The sequence below is a fragment of the Schistocerca nitens genome, chromosome 8 (assembly GCF_023898315.1).
Source record: "Schistocerca nitens isolate TAMUIC-IGC-003100 chromosome 8, iqSchNite1.1, whole genome shotgun sequence".
In the NCBI taxonomy this organism is placed as follows: domain Eukaryota; kingdom Metazoa; phylum Arthropoda; class Insecta; order Orthoptera; family Acrididae; genus Schistocerca; species Schistocerca nitens.
In genome coordinates, this window is record NC_064621.1 from 177,195,464 (window position 1) to 177,215,704 (window position 20,241).

General features: G+C 42.1%; 1 protein-coding gene across 1 annotated transcript in view; it reads left to right on the top strand.

Moving 5' to 3' along the window:
* The window catches only part of LOC126198980 (bumetanide-sensitive sodium-(potassium)-chloride cotransporter-like), a 222,794-nt gene that overhangs the window by 43,978 nt on the left and 158,575 nt on the right, over window positions 1–20,241 (top strand). Inside the window, exons 3-4 of the mRNA XM_049935645.1 lie at window positions 8,148–8,243; window positions 8,324–8,577. Coding sequence (XP_049791602.1) covers window positions 8,148–8,243; window positions 8,324–8,577 — 350 coding nt within the window. The remainder of the gene's footprint in view (window positions 1–8,147; window positions 8,244–8,323; window positions 8,578–20,241) is intronic.

A 20,241-nucleotide genomic window follows, 5' to 3' on the forward strand; every position in this document is an offset into this window, starting at 1 on the left:
AAAACCCACATGAATGCAGTGCTTGTGCAGTGTCATGTTTTAACTCTGTACATTTTATATGCTGACAAAAGGGCTGCCTTTGCACTACAACAGGATGTACCCTCAATTTTTGGTGATAGCTGGACTATTGTTAGAAATGGTTTTAAATAATTTTGTTTGACATAGCACCCTCTGCTTGCTGAATTTTATTGGTTGACTAGCTGAGAAACCCAGCACTGCCTGGGTGTGTGTTAATTTGAATCTTCTATTAGCTCATCTCCTCTTGCTCACTCTCTCTGTCCATCTCCTCCTCCCTCCCTCTTTGTTAATCTCCCCCTCTTCCTCTCCCTATTAATCCCCTCCCCTTTTCTTTGTGTGTCCATCTCTCTTCTTTCTTTTCCCTGTCCATTTCCCCCCTCCCCTACCTCTGTCGATTTCCTCCTCTCCTTCCTATTTGTGCCTATTCCATCCTTCCCCCTTGCTGTCTATCATCCTCCTCCTCTCTCGATGTCATCACACTTACCCCAGTGGGAGGCTGGTGGTTCTTACCCCTGCGGCATATACTTCCAGGGTGGAAGTAATATGTGTACGAAATTTGATTAAAATCGTACCATAGGTTTGGGATGAGCTTCTTACCCATGTCTTTCCTTGCATACGCACATGTCAAATATATTTGTGTGTCTGTTTCACCTGTTTGTCTAGTGAATTTCACCCTGCATTTTCACATAGCTTGAGGTATATGATATTGCATTTAGGGACATTCAGTGGCAAATGTGGATACTATCTGCAGAAAGTGTAGTGAACAGAGATAGTAGCAATGAAGTAATAAATTTAAACATCTTGCATGATGTGTTAGCTTTTCACACATTCAGTGTTTACAATGCTGTATCTCCTGAACTGTCTTACATTGATATTATTATTATTGTTTCTATTTTTCTCAGACCTTATAGGTCTGGTTAAAAATGGAAAGTGACGCGGACCTTAATCAAGTGTGACTTCCTTTTAACTGTACGGTATATGTTACATTGTATTTAGGAACTTTCGGGTTATTGAACACGTATCAATAATTATGGATTTCTGTAGTTGTATATATACGTTTGGATGTAGCTGTATTGCGTTGATGTACTGGCGGATATTGTGTGGTATGACTCCTGTAGTTGATAGTATAATCGGTATAATGTCAACTTTATCCTGATGCCACATGTCCTTGACTTCCTCAGCCAGTTGGATGTATTTTTCAATTTTTTCTCCTGTTTTCTTCTGTATATTTATTGTATTGGGTATGAATATTTCAATTAGTTGTGTTAATTTCTTCTTTTTATTGGTGAGTATGATATCAGGTCTGTTATGTGGTGGTGTTTTATCTGTTATAATGGTTCTGTTCCAGTATAATTTGTATTCATCATTCTCCAGTACATTTTGTGGTGCATACTTATATGTGGGAATGTGTTGTTTTATTAGTTTATGATTTACAGCAAGTTGTTGATGTATTATTTTTGCTGCATTGTCATGTCTTCTGGGGTATTCTGTATTTGCTAGTATTGTACATCCACTTGTGATGTGATCTACTATTTCTATTTGTTGTTTGAAAAGTCTGCATTTATCTGTTATGGTATTGGGATCTTTAATAATATGCTTGCTGTAATATCTGGTGTTTATTGTTTGATCCTGTATTGCAATCATGAATCCTTCCATCTCACTGTATATATTGCCTTTTCTTAGCCATGTGTTGGATGCGTCTTGATCAATGTGTGGCTGTGTTAGATGATTTGGGTGCTTGCCATGTAGTGTTTTCTTTTTACAATTTACTTTCTTCGTATCTGTTGATGTTATGTGATCTAAAGGGTTGTAGAAGTGGTTATGAAATTGCAGTGGTGTAGCCGATGTATTTATATGAGTGATTGCTTTGTGTATTTTGCTAGTTTCTGCTTGTTCTAGAAAGAATTTTCTTAAATTGTCTACCTGTCCATAATGTAGGTTTATTATGTCGATAAAACCCCTTCCTCCTTCCTTTCTGCTTAATGTGTACCTTTCTGTTGCTGAATGTATGTAATGTATTCTATATTTGTGGCATTGTGATCATGTAAGTGTATTGAGTGCTTCTAGGTCTGTGTTACTCCGTTTCACTACTCCAAATGAGTAGGTCAATATTGGTATAGCATAGGTATTTATAGCTTTTGTCTTGTTTTTTTGCTGTCAATTCTGTTTTCAGTATTTTTTTAGTCTTTGTCTATATTTTTCTTTTAGTTCTTCTTTAATATTTGTATTATCTATTCCTATTTTTTGTCTGTATCCTAGATATTTATAGGCATCTGTTTTTTCCATCGCTTCTATGCAGTCACTGTGGTTATTCAATATGTAATCTTCTTGTTTAGTGTGTTTTGCCTTGACTATGCTATTTTTCTTAAATTTGTCTGTTCCAAAAGCCATATTTATATCATTGCTGAATACTTCTGTTATCTTTAGTAATTGGTTGAGTTGTTGATTGGTCGCTGCCAGTAGTTTTAGATCATCCATGTATAGCAAATGTGTGATTTTGTGTGGGTATGTTCCAGTAATATTATATCCATAATTTGTATTATTTAGCATGTTGGATAGTGGGTTCAGAGCAAGACAGAACCAGAAAGGACTTAATGAGTCTCCTTGGTATATTCCACGCTTAATCTGTATTGGCTGTGATGTGATATTATCTGAATTTGTTTGGATATTAAGTGTGTTTTTCCAGTTTTTCATTACTATGTTTAGGAACTGTATCAATTTAGGATCTACTTTGTATATTTCCATTATCTGTAGTAACCATGAGTGGGGTACACTATCAAAAGCTTTTTGGTAATCAATGTATGCGTAGTGTAGTGACCTTTGTTTAGTTTTAGCTTGATATGTCACCTCTGTATCTATTATCAGTTGCTCTTTACATCCTCGTGCTCCTTTGCAGCAGCCTTTTTGTTCTTCATTTATAATTTTGTTCTGTGTTGTATGTGTCATTAATTTCTGTGTAATGACTGAAGTTAATATTTTGTAGATTGTTGGTAGGCATGTTATGGGGCGATATTTAGCTGGGTTTGCTGTGTCTGCTTGATCTTTAGGTTTCAGATAGGTTATTCCATGTGTAAGTGTATCAGGGAACGTGTATGGGTCTGCAATGTAACTGTTAAATAATTTAGTTAGATGTGAATGTGTTGAGGTGAACTTCTTTAGCCAGAAATTTGCTATTTTATCATTTCCAGGGGCTTTCCAATTGTGCGAAGAATTAATTGCTCAGGTGACTTCATGTTGCAAAATTATCACTTCAGGCATTTGTGGTATCATCTTGTATGAGTCTGTTTCTGCTTGTATCCACCGTGCATGCCTGTTATACTGTACCGGGTTTGACCATATGTTGCTCCAGAAGTGTTCCATGTCTGTTATGTTTGGTGGATTGTCTATTTTAATGTGTGTGTTATCTATTGTTTGGTAAAATCTCTTTTGGTTTGTGTTGAATGTTTGGTTTTGTTTCCTTCTATTTTCAATTTTTTTGTATCTTCTAAGTCGTTTGGCCAATGCTTGTAATTTCTGCTTCTTTTCATCTAATTGCTCTATTGCTTCTTGTGAGATTTTACCTAACCTTTTTCATTTTTTGTCTGATATTTCATTTCTTATAAATTGTGTTAGCTGTCCGATGTCTTTTCTCAGTTTTTCTATTCTGATCTGTAGCCTGTGTTGCCATGCTAGTTTTGTGGGTGTCTTCTGTGTGTTAGTTGGTTCTGATCTCTGCCTAGTGTGTATATTTAGTGTAGTGAGTGCTCCTACATAAACCAGTAGTTGCAACTCTTCCATAGTTGTATTTACATTTATTTCGTTCTGTATGATTGTGTTGATAGTTGTTATTGTTGTTTCGACTTGTGGGTTATTTGGTGGTCTATGCAAGAATGGTCTAATGTCTGTATTTGTGTCTTTGTATTCTATATATGTCAGCTGAAATTTTTCTTCTATATCTAACATGTGTGTCACTTCGTGTTCTATTTGTGCTTGTTCTGGTGGCTGTCTTAAGATTTCGTTTCCCTCTGATTGTTTAATTGACGCATTTTGTTCTTTGTTTGTTTTCTCTGGGGTGTTTGAGTCCATTACTGTATTTTCTTCTTCTTCTAATTGCACATTACTTTGTTCCAATATTTGTTGTACTTGTTGTTTGATGTTTTCTATTTCTGACTGGGGTATCCGGTTATTTTTTATTATTACACGGATCTGATCAGCTAGTCGTTGTTCTGTTAAAAATTTTAATTCCGGGTATCTGGTAAGAAATGTTGTGTATACTTGTGATCTGTATCCAGTTGTGTTGGTTCCTAGGTTTGTTGCTTGGTAATAACAGAACATGAGGTGTCGATTTACTTCATCTGACCATCTCATCCTGTCTTTGTTTTCCTTCTAGGGTGGTTGCAGGAAGCGTATCCTGCAAAACACCTCTATTTGGATTTAAATCATTTTCCTGTTGGTTAGCAGTGTCATTACCATTGTGGGCGGGCATAGGGTTCAAGCGTCGTCCCCGACCATGACGGCACTTGTCCGAGGCTTCTTTAGTTCTGTCCTGAACCAAGTAATCACACTAAAAGGGGGGTTAGCCCTATTAGTGGTTTGTTCTTTTCATCGCCTTTTATGACTGGCAGAACATACCGGAGACCTATTCTTTTCCCGGGCCTCCACGGGGTTTATTATTATTATTATTATTATTATTATTATTATTATTATTATTATTTCCTGTCTCAGACGTTACGTCTGGTTAAAAATGGAAAGTGACGCAGACCTTGATCAATCGTGACTTGCTTTTAACTGTATGTTACATTGCATTTAGGAACTTTCTGGTAATTGAACATGTATCAATAATTACAGATTTCTGTAGTTGTATATATACGTTTGGATGTAGCTGTATTGTGTTGATGTACTGGTGGATATTGTGTGGTATGACTCCTGTAGTTGATAGTATAATTGGTATGATGTCAACTTTATCCTGATGCCACATGTCCTTGACTTCCTCAGCCAGTTGGATGTATTTTTCAATTTTTTCTCCTGTTTTCTTCTGTATATTTCTTGTATTGGGTATGGATATTTCAATTAGTTGTGTTAATTTCTTCTTTTTATTGGTGAGTATGACATCAGGTTTGTTATGTGGTGGTGTTTTATCTGTTATAATGGTTCTGTTCCAGTATAATTTGTATTCATCATTCTCCAGTACATTTTGTGGTGCATACTTGTATGTGGGAATGTATTGTTTTATAAGTTTATGTTGTAAGGCAAGCTGTTGATGTATTATTTTTGCTACATTGTCATGTCTTCTGGGGTATTCTGTATTTGCTAGTATTGTACATCCACTTGTGATGTGATCTACTGTTTCTATTTGTTGTTTGCAAAGTCTGCATTTATCTGTTATGGTATTGGGATCTTTAATAATATGCTTGCTGTAATATCTGGTGTTTATTGTTTGATCCTGTATTGCAATCATGAATCCTTCCATCTCACTGTATATATTGCCTTTTCTTAGCCATGTGTTGGATGCGTCTTAATCAATGTGTGGCTGTGTTAGATGATTTGGGTGCTTGCCATGTAGTGTTTTCTTTTTCCAATTTACTTTCTTCATATCTGTTGATGTTATGTGATCTAAAGGGTTGTAGAAGTGGTTGTGAAATTGCAGTAGTGTAGCCGATGTATTTATATGAGTGATTGCTTTGTGTATTTTGCTAGTTTCTGCTTGTTCTAGAAAGAATTTTCTTAAATTGTCTACCTGTCCATAATGTAGGTTTATTATGTCGATAAAACCCCTTCCTCCTTCCTTTCTGCTTAATGTGTACTTTTCTGTTGCTGAATGTATGTAATGTATTCTATATTTGTGGCATTGTGATCGTGTAAGTGTATTGAGTGCTTCTAGGTCTGTGTTACTCCGTTTCACTACTCCAAATGAGTAGGTCAATATTGGTATAGCATAGGTATTTATAGCTTTTGTCTTGTTGTTTTGCTGTCAATTCTGTTTTCAGTATTTTTGTTAGTCTTTGTCTATATTTTTCTTTTAGTTCTTCTTTATTATTTGTATTATCTAGTCCTATTTTTTGTCTGTATCCTAGATATTTATAGGCATCTGTTTTTTTCCATCGCTTCTATGCAGTCACTGTGGTTATCCAATACGTAATCTTCTTGTTTAGTGTGTTTTCCCTTGACTATGCTATTTTTCTTACATTTGTCTGTTCCAAAAGCCATATTTATATCATTGCTGAATACTTCTGTTATCTTTTTTTTTTTAAAGGTTTGAAATTATGTGTAAAGTTTGTTGCAAGTCTAAAAGTGCTCTTATTCTCAAATACTGCGTAACTAAGGTATAGGTATTCTCGCATTGTGGGCTACAAAGCTTTTCACCCCTCCCCAACCCCTTCTCTTGGTGGGTATTTCTTACCTCCACAGTGATTCTTCTCAGACCTGCACCACATTTGGTTGAAATTGGTCCTGTGGTTTAGGAGGAAATGTGGTACATTAATATGTACATCCATTTTTATAATTTATATGCTTTTCTTTTCCAATGAGTTTCAGGATGGCTGAGTCACCCCAAAATACATTACGATCAGAGTTCCTTAAATTTAGTCAGGTGTGAGTGACTTGCTCTTTCATTTTTAACCTTCCCCAGTCTATCACTCTTTCGCCCCCATGAGGAAGGAACTAATAGTTACAAAAGCTGGAATAGTGTCATGTACTTCTATGAGTATTGATCAGCAGTATTTAACGCTTCATCTCCTGAAGCTAAGTGATGGCCAGCAATCCAGTTTAGCCATCCAATTAACTGTATGAAAACCAACTAACATGTACCTGCAAACATTTTTTTCCAGAACTTTACATCTATAAACTTACTGTGTTAATATCTTTGGAGAGTTTTATAGGTATTTAGCATGTTCTACCCACTTAAAGTATATCACTTTCGTCCTATTATTTTAAAAAATGGACTGTTACGTCTTCACTGTTGAGCACTGGTAATCAAATTTATCCACCAACTAGTGAACTTCCCATTCCTCTGAGAACAAATTTGACCTTTGGCTATCTCACCAGGCTTTATACCGTCACTAGATCTGTATACTGGAGTCATGATTCAGGCCATTTCTCTCCCTCAACCTTTATACTTGTAATTAGGACTAGAATTTAGACTGAAGTCAACTCAAAAGTGAAATTTTAAGGTATGAAGGAGCTGAGTCCAGAATATGTCTTAGAAACTGAATGTGCAGTGTTTACTATGTCCAAGTGATCTGAACCATTTCAGAAGTTCATCTCACAAGCTTAATAATTACAGGAAAGAAACTAATTGGTCTTCTTAATCATGACTTTCTAGTTTTGCCTTCCAAATATACACCTATATTAGCACATAGCAGCTACGTTTGTTGAGTGTCAGCATAATTTCCCATGTGTATCATCCATTATTACGATTCATTCCTTATCCTGAGTATCGATAGTTAATTTGGCAAATGGGTGTGAGCTCACTTCCAATATTGTTTCTTCTAAAAGTGACTGTAGTCTTTAAAAAATGAAAACTCCAGGTTGTAGTCTTCAGAATATATTTTACTGATAGTGGTGTCATGATGGGGATACATAACTAACCAAAAAACCATATTAGATTAATTATAATATGTACAACTGTAAATTGCATCTAAAAATAATTTTCACACAGACATTTTTCTCCAGAAATTTTGTATTTAGGTCTACATTTCTCTGCAAAAATCTTCAGATAAAGACCAGAAAATTAAAAATCAGATATATATTAAAATACTTCAAAAGCTAACCTTTGTTACTTCTATAAATTGTATGAGAACCTCAGTTGTGAGTTGCGTGGCTATAATGGTTTCATGTTATTAATGTAATAATCTCTTATGATTTCCTAGCTAAATGCGTTCTTTCCACAAATAATATCGGAATGCAAATGTCACATATGAGCAGCAACTGAATGATATAACTGTAAAAGAAGCAATGTTTCAAAGAATGAAGTTTTTCTATCTACGTTTTAATTAGAAAAACTAAACTGCTCTTTGTTAGTTTTGATCGTGCAAAATGATCATTGCGTATTGTAGATAGCTAGCACAATATACAAAAGTCCATATGTAATGCAATGTGTGTGACCTGAAATACTGGAACTGATTTAATGAATTTCATTCTCACATTTTCAGTGCAGGGTTTGCTATTGATACTAAGCACCAGTGCAGTGACTGTGATAACAGGATTATCAATGTCAGCTATCAGTACAAATGGGATCATAAAAGGAGGTATGTTTGCTTGTAACTTCTTACAGACAAGGCACAATGTGTATCATTCATTTATTTTCCTCCTCATCTTTAACTTCCAGGTGGCATGTACTACACTATATCACGATCCCTGGGACCTGAATTTGGAGGATCAATTGGCCTAATTCTGTCACTAGCAAATGCATTGGCATGTGCAATGTATGTTGTTGGGTTTTCTGAATCCTTAAACGATTTGCTCGATTCTTATGGTCTCTCAATTGTTGATGGTGGAGTGAATGACATGCGAATTACAGGTGTCATAACAGTAATTGCACTGTTGTGCATTGTTGTTCTTGGTATGGAATGGGAAGCCAAGGTGAGATAAACATTATTTGTTTTAATATACCAGTTTCTTCTAGGGGAGAGTGAGGTTGTAAAATTAATCAGCAGCATTCTATCAACAGTAAGTAACTGGTGGGCAAAATAATCATAACACTATTAGAGCGAAGTTTGTTTATTATATTGCTGATGGGATATAAATAAATGATGTAAGTAACAGCCCAGTACAACAAAACCAGAAATTAAAATTAATATTTTGTTATGCTTTTAAGAACCGGAGTGGACAGCATCTATATCATAACACTGAATCAAAGATAGCTTTTTCCTCTGAGGTTTAATGGCTAGGTTGCTTCTATCAGAGTCAACAATCCGTAGCTCCAGAGTTAGGGAGTATGATGGACATACAAAAACAGTTACCATCTAATTGGACAACATAAGACACGTTGGTAAAATATCTGGAAACAACTGTTGACAAGAAATAGGAAACACTGAAAGTACAAATGGCAAAATTCCTAAAACTAGAAAAAAACATGGCATTCACATAACAAAAAATAATGTTTTACTTTATGGTACTATATAGTGCATAGCTGAATTCTAATGATTTCAGCTTAATCATATTATGCGTGTTCTCTCTTGGCAACAATCATCACTTTGTTTGTAAATATGGTTTTCCTTGAATTCTTAACTCATTATTCTTTATGTTCTTAATTTTGCCTTTCCCTTCCCGCATAAAGCATTGGACACAAGATAAATATAAAAAATAATTGAAATGAAGTAATGTACTATGGCTTGTTTCTTGTAGGAAAATGAGCAAGAAACAGATTACAACATGTTTACGACTGTGGTCAGAAAAGCTCAGCACATTCAGCAATCCTTGTGTCATAAATAAAAGAAGACTCTAACATTGCCACTTTTGATAATAGTTTGTCAGTTTTGAAATAGTTTGTGCCACAAGAATTAAATTTTACAAGTCACACAAAAAAATTATATCCCAGAGAATTGCTGGTTATCCCCTTCTGGGAAATCATGTCTTGAAGTGTATGAGAATTCTGTAATGAATAAAAACTCTGTACTCCAGATTCCAGAGAAAGTGCAGAGGGGGAGGGGGAGCTGCAAGTGCTCCACTTGCCACTGCCCCCACCCCCCCCCCCCACCCCACCCCACCCCACCCCACCCCACCACACCCAACCCCATCCCTTGCAGATGCCTATAATTACTGCATGCACAGAGGCATCTATGCAGTCACTTCATATGTCATTGGAAAGGGAAGAAACTGTAACATGTGGTACCATCCTAAATATCCTGTGCCATACCCTTCAACAGTTTGCTGGGTATGTTTGTAGATATAGTACAATCACAAAAACCTCTTCTTCACAAGTGCATATAAATTACAGATCAGAAGAGCCACTAGCATACTATGGTACTCAAGGTGGTTGTTTCCTTGTCAGTTGTAATCTTCAGTGAGCAGGACACACATCCCTTTGCCAGGCAACACTACACTATGTTTGAATTTGCACTGGTGTATACAGAGTTCTAGATTTTGCCACTGATGAAAATGTTATTTCTATGTGGAATAATTTAGATTATGATCCATGTGATCAAGAGTTTAGTGTTAATAAGAATTCTCAGAAAACATATGTAATAATTCAGTGAGTCAGTGAAAAGGGTCATGTGCCTCAGTGATGTGCTGAGTAACATTGGTTTGGAACTCCATCTGTTGCTCTGAATAAATTGAGGAAGAAGAGTGTCAACAGTGAATTGCAATTCTCAGTGAGAGGTGTGAAGCTCAATGCTGCAGCATGCTGCTGCAAGTACAGAAGTTGTGGACAAATTTTAAACTCACAATTCATCACACTCTGGATATCTATGCCTCAGGTAAGTCAATGAAGAATGAGGAAAGTCTTTCCTGGTTTAATAAAATTTAATAAACACTGAGGAAACATATGGTTGCACACTCAGCTCATGAAAGGCTGCAAAAATGATAATGAGCCAAAGTTATTTGAAATCCTTGTACTTCTAAGGTACACACAGTGCATATAACAACTTCCCATCATACAGTAACAGAAGATCTTTCAGAGAAGCCTACAAAATTCTGGTTTTATCTAAAATTGCTAAGGAGGCCAAAAGCTTGCGCTCAGTCACACATTGACTAGTGTTGTTCAGAAAAAGAAGGTAGCAAAGGAAATTCAAAGCATTAAAGCTCACATTTTAAAAAATACACAGAAATATTGTATAGAGTTAAAATTGTTCAACCAGCACATAAAATTTGAAATACGTGACCTAGAAATAAGCACTGCTGGTTCTGAGAAGCAATTGAGCCAGTTGTAAATGTGTAACGTGCATGGACTTAAGTACCAATTCAGTTTCACACAATGTACTCTGTGACATTATTCCCTTTCTATGCTCAACCATTAATCTCTTACAGAAAGAATAGTTGCAAGCGAATGGAAAGAAGTGTGGGCTTCTCTCATAATAAGAGCAAAAGAACGCATTTTCAAAATTTTCTCCCATATTCTAACAGTTATCTTGTGCAGGATGCTTGAACATAATGTGAGCTTGAATATAGTGACAGAAAAGTTTATCTGTAGATATGTATGGCTTTTAAAAGCAATTTTCACGGAAAAAACAGCTTGCCATTTCCATACAAACTATCCTGTGAACCATGGACGTATACCAGTCGACAGATTCTATTTTCCTAGATTTCTCGAAAGCATTCAACATCTTATCACACTGATAACCAATAATAAAGGTACAAGTATATGGAATAGGTTCTCAAATATATGGCTGGCTTAAAGACTTTCTGAGTAATAAAACCTTGTAAGTCATCCTGGATGGTAACTGTTCATCACAGTCAAAGGTAATATCAGGGAAGTGTAACAAGAAACTCCCATTCTCCATGCACCAAAATAATATCAGACAAGGTGGGTAGCAATCTGAGACTTCTTACTGATGAGACCATTGCATAGGGGGCTCAGGGCTCTTTGGTGACTTCATGTGAGGTGTACACAGGGCTCCTATCTACTGCAGCTCTTCCTTCCTTCCTTCCTTCCTTCCTTCCTTCCTTCCTTCCTAGGCTATTTTTCTTTCCCTTGGCTCTCCTGCATTGTCCTTGCTCCTTCCCTTCTGCCCTCTCCTTCTTGTCTCCTGGTGTCCTTGCTTATGTCAGCCCGGCTATCCTCCTGGTTTCTGCTGTCTCTTACGTGCTTGTTCCTTTTTTGGCATTTTTTGTCTCCCTTTGAGATTGGACCTCCCCTTCTAAATTTTGTCTCCATAGTGTGAGCCTAATGGCGTAAGACAACTTACTTAGCATCTTCAGAATGTGTAAGAGACAGTATGTCTTCCATATTTCCCTTGATGCCATTGTCCTTCTAACACTATATAGCCAGCACAGTAGCCAGCCATATGGTAGAGTGGTTATACAATCTTTCGGTTGAGTCTCTGGCAACATAGGGATCACACTTAATACCTGAAATGCTCTTTCCTTGTGTATGCCTAGGAGTGGTTGCTTCTCATTCTGGAGCATTGGAATTTTCGGCAAAGGCCGCTGTACCAGATGAGTTCACTGTAGAACAAAACTACTACTGCCACCCAATTAGTGGCCCTTCGTGCCTTTGACCGTCTTGGCAGCATGGTGTCCATTACTTCTCATCAGTCCTTGAATATGGTTCAGTGTGTCATTCTCATACAGACTTCTACAAACTGATGGGGAACTCCAGGCCAATCTACAATGGCAGGGCACTTATTTTGTTCAGCATGTTCAGACAGGCATAAGGACAATTGCATCAATATTGGTGCCTTTATTCTGGCAGTTGAGAGGGGGAGAATACCTTCCTAGAAAAGGTGTAGGTTATAGTTTATCAGTGATATGTGGAGCCATATGTCCTGCCACCCATGAGGTGTTTTCTATGTTTGCGTTACAGGCATATGTGTTCCCTCTGTATAGCTGACCCTCTATGTGGTCACTGTGGATATCCACTCAATGAACCTAGTTCCTTTATTTTCATGACAATTACTCTCCATGCTCACTGGATTGCCTGGTTTATATGAAGAAAAAGAAGGTACAGGAATGTTGTTTATTCTACACTGAGGCTCATCAAAAATATGACCATCTTCACCCTGTGTCTGTGACATCTAACTTTGCCTCTGTTATTTCCTTTTCCCCTCCTCCCTCCTCTTTATCCCAGTCCTCTCCCCCTTCCCTGTGGTTCCCACACCCTCCACTCTGGGGGTGTCCCTCCTGTTTGGCATTTTGCATCTACCAGTGATGGGGCACCCTCCCCCAGTGTCTCCCTGGCTAGTGAACTGTTGCCACACGGTAGTTAGACCCACAGTCCACACATCCTGAGGTCACCCACCCTCTCTGTTCCAGACTGCGCTGAAACCTGCTCTCTTTCTCTGGGCCCTGCCCTCCGTGGCCTGCAAAAGAGGAGGAGGAGGAGGAAGAGGAACATAACTGCTGGGTCAGGGCACCTTTGGTGCCAATTCGGTCTAGCAACCTGAGTCTGACCTCTTTCTTATGGATGTTGTCCCATCCTTGTTGGTGGTGGATGGTGACATGCAGGCGTGACTGGCTTTGGCCCATTCACCTCCCATTTAGATCCTTGTTACATACTTATTCAGTGGAATTGTAACAGATATTAGCATCACCTTGCGGAGCTGTGAACCCTTATTTGCTTTTACTCCACAGCTTGTGTCTTTGTAAATGAATCTCATTTTACTGATGCTCACTCACCAACCCTTTGTAGGTTCTGTGCTTTGTCAGAATTGGGTTGGCCCTTTGAGTGCTTCCAGTGGCATTTGCATATTAGTCCATAAGGACATTTTTACTACATGGATTCCTCTTGATACCGTATTGGAAGCAGCTGCTGCCCGGGTCCACTTGGACTCTGTGGTCACGGTTTGTCTCTCTCCCCCTCCTTATAAGCTACCTACACTTAGAGCCTCTAACTGCGCTCCTTAAGTAACTTACCCCTCTTTTCCTCCTCTGTTTAATGCCCATTTTAGTATTGGTTATTGGAATTTCTTTTCCAGCTACTGAATGATGAACACGTCTTTAATGATCATATGCTGTATTGCTTCACCTAATTACACCAACTGTGAAGCATGTCAAGTTATCAATAACTCATAACTTCAAATACATGAATAACCCAAGGCCTGCTGGGCTTTCCATCATGCTGTTGCCTCTCCCTACACCTCCCACTTTGTGTTTAATCCCCTCTTTGTCATGTGGTACATGACTGTGACGTGTCTGATAAGATTATCTGCACCATTGGTAGCACTGTTCCCCATTCAATGGGCCCCTTTCGTCACGAGCCACTCCTGTGGTGTAGCAAGGTCATTTCAATCATCTGTGATCACCAGTAAGCCTTACTATGCTTTAAGCAGCACCCATCCTTTGCCAGTCTTATTACCTTTAAATGCCTTTGTGCCAAAGCCTGTTACTTCATCAAACAGAGCAAACAGGTCTCCTCTCTAGCTTCTCCTATCCCTTTTCATGACTGTGGCCTACACTCTACACCCTCAAAGGTTGCCAATGGCTGTGTTATATTCCAGGCCTTGCCTTCCCGGGTGGCCTTTTTTTAAATATTACTGGATTCTTGAGGAACACTATGCAACCCATTTTGTGATGGCATCAGTGTCACCCTCCTATCCAGCTGCCTTCCTCTTCCTGAAACAACTGGTTAAAGCTTCCCCTTGTCAGGTGGAAACCGACAATGAAACTCGCACTGAGGGGGTACGTATTCTGACCTCTCCTCTTCCCACATTTCAGCCCCTGGCCCCAATTCCATCAATAACCAATTGTTTAAACATCTCAATCCTCTACAATGACAATATCTCCTCCAGGTGCATAACTGTGTTTTTCTCCAAGGTGTTTTCCGCTCCCAGTGGAGCAACAGTATTGTGGTTCCTGTGTATAAGCCCAGGAAGGATCTGTCATACCTCAATAGTTACCAGCTGATCAGTCTGATTAATGTCCCCCTGCAAGTCATTGGAATGGATGGTGGCTCTGTTGGGTCCCTTAATCTTGGGACCTTTTGTCTTATTACTAGTGTGGTTTTCAGGAGGGACAGTCTCCAATCGATCATCTACTTCAGTTAGGAATTTAATTTTGGCACGCTTTTTCTCAGCATCACTGTCTTGTCACAGTTTTCTTTGATTTTTGGAAGGCCTACAACATGGCTTGGTGCCATCACATCTTACTAATACTCTGAGTGGGGTCTTCAGGGCTCCCTCTCAATTTTTATTTGCCATTTCCAGTCCCACGAGTTGTTCAGAGTTGCATGTCTTTTGTTGCCATGGAACACCATGGGGTATTAAGTGTGCAGAACTAATGGCCATGTCTCAGGTGTTCTGCTTTAATAAACGGTCCTCCTTCACATGAGTTTTTGTAGTGTGTGGACTCAATAAGTCACCTTCAGGCTACAACCCAGTGTTTTCCTGCCTCCCCTTGGTCTCTGCCATCCATGACCTCACTGATCATGATCATGCTGCTTGAATGGTTGATTTCCTTTGGGTTCCTATCCATGTGGGTAACAGTATAATGAGTTTGCCGATTGTTAGGTTGGGGTGGAAGGTTGCAGACACCTACCCTCCATTCTTTGCGATCCCTCTGGGAGCAGATTTGTGGCTTCACATCAGATTCCTTTTTGATTAACCGTGGGCCAACTTTTGGGGGAACAGGTAGCACCACCCTGTCTAATAACCTTTGTACAATTACAGGGTCTTTGGCTACATGGTGTTCTTCCTTCCACCTCTCCCTATGGGAATCTACCATCCCCTGCCATCTTCATATCAACCGTACCAGCCTGACTCATGGTTTTTTTCCTGTGTAACTAGCTGCCATTGCCCAATCCCCAACCCCTTCCCCCTCCTTTGTAATTATGGGGCCTCCCTCATGACAATCCATATTTTTCTGGGCTGGCCCTGCCTCCTGGCTCTTTGCACTAAATATGCCCTCTCTTATCACAGTTGTTAGCAGACAACCTCATGTGGTTACATCTCCCCTCAGTTTTTCCTTCTGAAAATGGTTTGTCCTCCCACTTGTAAGTACCTGAATGTCCTCCTGGAGCTGGAGTCCCTCATTTAGTGTTGCCATTGGTTTGGGAGGCCTTCAGCCTTGCCTCTGTGTGGCCAGATCGCCCCCCCCCCCTCCACTTTTCCCTACATTCGGTATGTTCTGTTGTACAATTTTGTTTCCCCTATTCTTGTGTCATGATCAGGGTATGAGATGAGGATCAAACTGCGTCAATGACAGTGCTGGGGCCCCGTCATACATAGTGCCTCTGAGGTGGCCACTTCTCTCATCCAACTCCCTCCCCTCTCCTGTTCTTTACTCTTTGTCACTGTGCTGTTGATGTTGTTCCTCTCTCACTTTCTGCTATCACTGTTTGGTCCTCCCTCCCTCGTCAGCCAACACCCCCCCCCCCCCCCCCCCCAATATCTCTCTCTCTCTCTCTCTCTCTCTCTCTCTCTCTCTCTCTCTCTCTCTCTCTCATGTAACGTGCAGTGTGATGGTGGGTGGGTGGGTGTTGTTGTTGTTGTTGTGTGTGTGGGTTTTTTTTTTTTTTATGATGACTGTGGATGAATGTAATTTATTGTCAGTTGATAGGATAAACATTTCTATAATCCAGAATGAGATTTTCACTCTGCAGCGGAGTGTGCGCTGATATGAAGCTTCCTGGAAGATGAAAACTGTGTGCCCGACCGAGACTCGAACTCGGGACCTTTGCCTTTCGCGGGAAAGTGCTCTACCAACTGAGCTACCGAAGCACGACTCACGCCCGGTACTCACAGCTTTACTTCTGCCAGTACCTTGTCTCCTACCTTCCAAACTTTACAGAAGCTCTCTAGGATGGAATGTAACAAAATTATCAGAAGGAAAGTTGCTACTCACCATATAGCGGAGATGCTGAGTTGCAGATAGGCACAATAAAAAGATTCTCACACTTAAAGCTTTCGGCCATTAATGCCTTTGCCAACAATAGTGGACAGTGAGGTGCTGCAGCTTAGATGAAGGCAAGGGATAGGGGGGGGGGAGGGGGGGGAGGGGGGGGAGGATAGCAGAAAAGGAGAGAAATAAAAAGACTGGATATAGTGGTGGAATCATGGCTGTGAAGTGATGGAATGGGAACAGGAAAGGGGCTGGATGGGTAAGGACAGTGATTAACGAAGGCTGAGGCCAGGAGAGTTACAGGTCACTGTCCTCACCCATCCAGCCCCCTTCCATGTTCCCATTCTAGTACTACACCCCCCCCCCGCCCCCCCCCCCCCCCCCGCCCCCTGCGGGTCCGGGGTAAGAATAGGCCCGAGGTATTCCTGCCTGTCGTAAGAGGCGACTAAAAGGAGTTTCAACCGTTTCGGCCTTCCATGTGATGGTCCCCCTTGGGGTTTGACCTCCATTTTTCAAAATTCTACAGAAGTACTTGCCTTTTGGGGAAGGACGCCTTGTGTGGTGTACCACTGGTCCTCAGTGCACTAAGACCTTGGCGCTCAGCATTGTAACGGCGTTGTAACCATACCCACTATTCCTCAAATTGGGCCTAAACGCCTGATGGGTTGTACAAGTTACGCCCATAGTGCATCCCCATCTGCACCTACGATCATGATGGACTTTCCATGGCACCCGAAATCCAGCACGGTAGCCAGCCCGTTGTGGTGGGGTCGTTATGTACCCTCTAGGTTGTAGCCCCCTGACAACACAGGGATCGTACTGCCGATACCTGAGCTGCACCCTCCCCACGTCGGCCAAGGAGTAGATGCCTGTCTCCTTGGGGCATCAGGAATCCCGGCAACGGTCATCCTACCAGGTGGCCCTTGCTGAGGCTGGGTGGCACCCATGGGGAGAGCCCCTGGTCGGAGTGGGTGGTATCGGGGCGGACGTTTCGCAGATGAAACGTCAACATGTCTCAGGTCACTCTGCGGCCGAGTCTTTTAAAAGGAAAGGTACTGTCTCTGGTTCTGGTTCTCCTGCCCTTTCCCCCTTGGCCACTCCCTGGGAGGAAGGACAGGCCCGCCGGCTTGGGGCGAAGTACTTCCCCCGCTATTTGGTCTGTTCCCACACCGACGGGGGGACGTTCGCCACCTCCAAGCCCATGTTCTTTGTTCAGCATATCGAGGACATCTTCGGGGAAATCGAGGCTCTCAGTAAAATGCGTTCTGGGTCCATTCTTATAAAGACCACCTCCGCCACACAGTCGGTGGCGCTCCAGGCGGGCGCCTCCTATGCGCTGTTTTCGGTGTTTGCGCTTTGGGCACATGTCATCATGGTGTGAGGCTGAGCCCCTTTGTGGCGATTGTGGACGTCCTCTTCGTGAGGAACATACATGCACCCCACCACGTCGGTGCGTTAATTGTCCTGGCATCCACTTGCCTAGATCCTTAGACTGCCCCGCGTATCCGAAGGAGAAGAAGATTCAAGAACTCAAAACTTTGGATTGTCTCTCTTATTCTGAGGCCAGGAAGAAGTATGACCGCCTCCATCCCATGACATTGACCACTTCGTTTGCCTCAGTCGTGTCCACTGCTTCCACGGTATCCTCACCCCTATCCTGACCCCCCTCCACCTCCTCCCCCCATCCGGGGAAACGTACGGACCCCAGCTTCCGAGGTCCGGCATACCAAAACGGACCACGCACATGAGGACCTTCTTCGGGTCCAGCCCACCATCCCTGTGCCTTCTCGGACTTCCAAGAAGGCCTCCAAGAAGTAGTCTCTATCCCCCTCTCCACCCCGGCGCGTTTCGTCTGACGCTCCATCCATGAGTCGCTGCTCCCAGCCGTCCTCAGTTTCGCCGGGACGCTCTGCTGCCAGGCGCTCAGCTGGCCTCTCGTCGGCAAATGATGCTGCCCCTCCTACACTACCCGGGACAGTGGCCGCAGCTGGCGACGACTCGATGGAACAGGATCCGCCTCCTGCTGGTTGTAGCGTTGTTCCCTCGAAACCTGGCCCTCCGCGGCCGTCGAGGTGACCAGCTCTTCCCCCATCTCGTTCCCCCTCTTTTTTGACTAGCGATGGCCTTTTTACATTGGAACATAAGAGGTATTCGATCTAATCGGGAGGAATTACAACTGCTCCTCTGCCTGCACTGTCCGCTCATCCTTGGTCTCCAGGAAACCAAGTTGCGCCCGACTGACCGTATTGCCTTTACCCACTATACCTTGGAGCGGTATGACCTCACCCCTGTGGACGGTATCCCAGCTCATGGTGGGGTCATGTTGCTCGTTCGGGACGATGTCTATTACCATCCCATCCCATTGACCACCCCACTCCAAGCAATAGCTGTCCGTATTACTCTTTCTGCTTTTACTTTTTCAGTTTGTACCACCTACAGTCCATCGTCATCCGCAGTTAGTCGGGCTGACATGATGCACCTGATTGTTCAGCTTCCTCTGCCGTTTTTATTGTTTGGCGACTTCAATGCCCATCATCCCCTTTGGGGCTCTCCTGCATCCTGTCAAAGAGGCTCACTCTTGGCGGATGTCTTCAACCATCTCAATCTTGTCTGCCTCAATACTGGCGCCCCGACTTTCCTCTCGGACTGTACTCATACCTACTCCCACTTGGACCTCTCGATCTGTTCTACCACTCTTGCCTGTCGGTTCTAGTGGTATGTCCTTTCTGACACCTACTCGAGCGACCACTTCCCCTGTGTCGTTCGTCTCCTGCACCACACCCCATCCCCACGTCCTTCGAGCTGGAACATACCAAAAGCTGACTGGGGACTTTACTCCTCCCTGGCGACCTTTCCGGACCACGATTTTCTCAGTTGTGACAGTCAGGTCGAATACCTCACAGCTGTTATCATCAATGCTGCCGAACGTTCCATTCCTCATACTACCTCTTCACGTCGCGTTTCCGTCCCCTGGTGGAATGAGGCTTGTAGAGACGCTATCTGTGCTCGACGACGTGCTTTACGCACCTTTTGCCGCCATCCTACATTGGCGAATTGTATTGGATACAAACGACTCCAAGCGCAATGCCGTAGAGTCATCAAAGACAGCAAAAAAGCTTGTTGGGCCTCTTTCACCAGCTCCTTTAACAGTTTTACTCCCACTTCTGTCGTTTGGGGTGGCCTGCGCTGGCTGTCAGGCATTAAGGCCCACTCCTCGGTACCTGGCCTGACCTCAGGTAATGAGGTCCTTGTTGATCCTGTGGCTGTCTCCAACGCCTTCGGCCGGTTTTTCGCGGAGGTTTCAAGCTCCGCCCATTACCACCCTGCCTTCCTTCCCAGGAAAGAGGCAGAAGAGGCTCGGCGACCTTCTTTCCACTCGCTGAATCTGGAAACTTATAATGCCCCCTTTACTATGCGGGAACTCGAACGTGCACTTGCACTGTGCCGGTCCTCCGCTCTGGGGCCAGATGCCATTCACGTTCAGATGCTGGCACACCTTTCTCCGGTGGGCAAAAGCTTCCTTCTTCGTACCCTACAATTGCGTCTGGACCAAAGGTCAGGTCCCCATGCGTTGGCGTGACGCCGTCGTTGTTCCTATACCCAAACCCGGGAAGGATAGACACCTTCCTTCTAGTTACCGCCCCATTTCTCTTACAAGCTGTGTCTGTAAGGTGATGGAGCGCATGGTTAATGCTCGGTTAGTCTGGATTCTTGAATCTCGACGGCTACTTACCAATGTCCGATGCGGCTTTCGTCGCCGCCGTTCCGCTGTTGACCACCTTGTGGCCTTGTTGACATTCATCATGACCA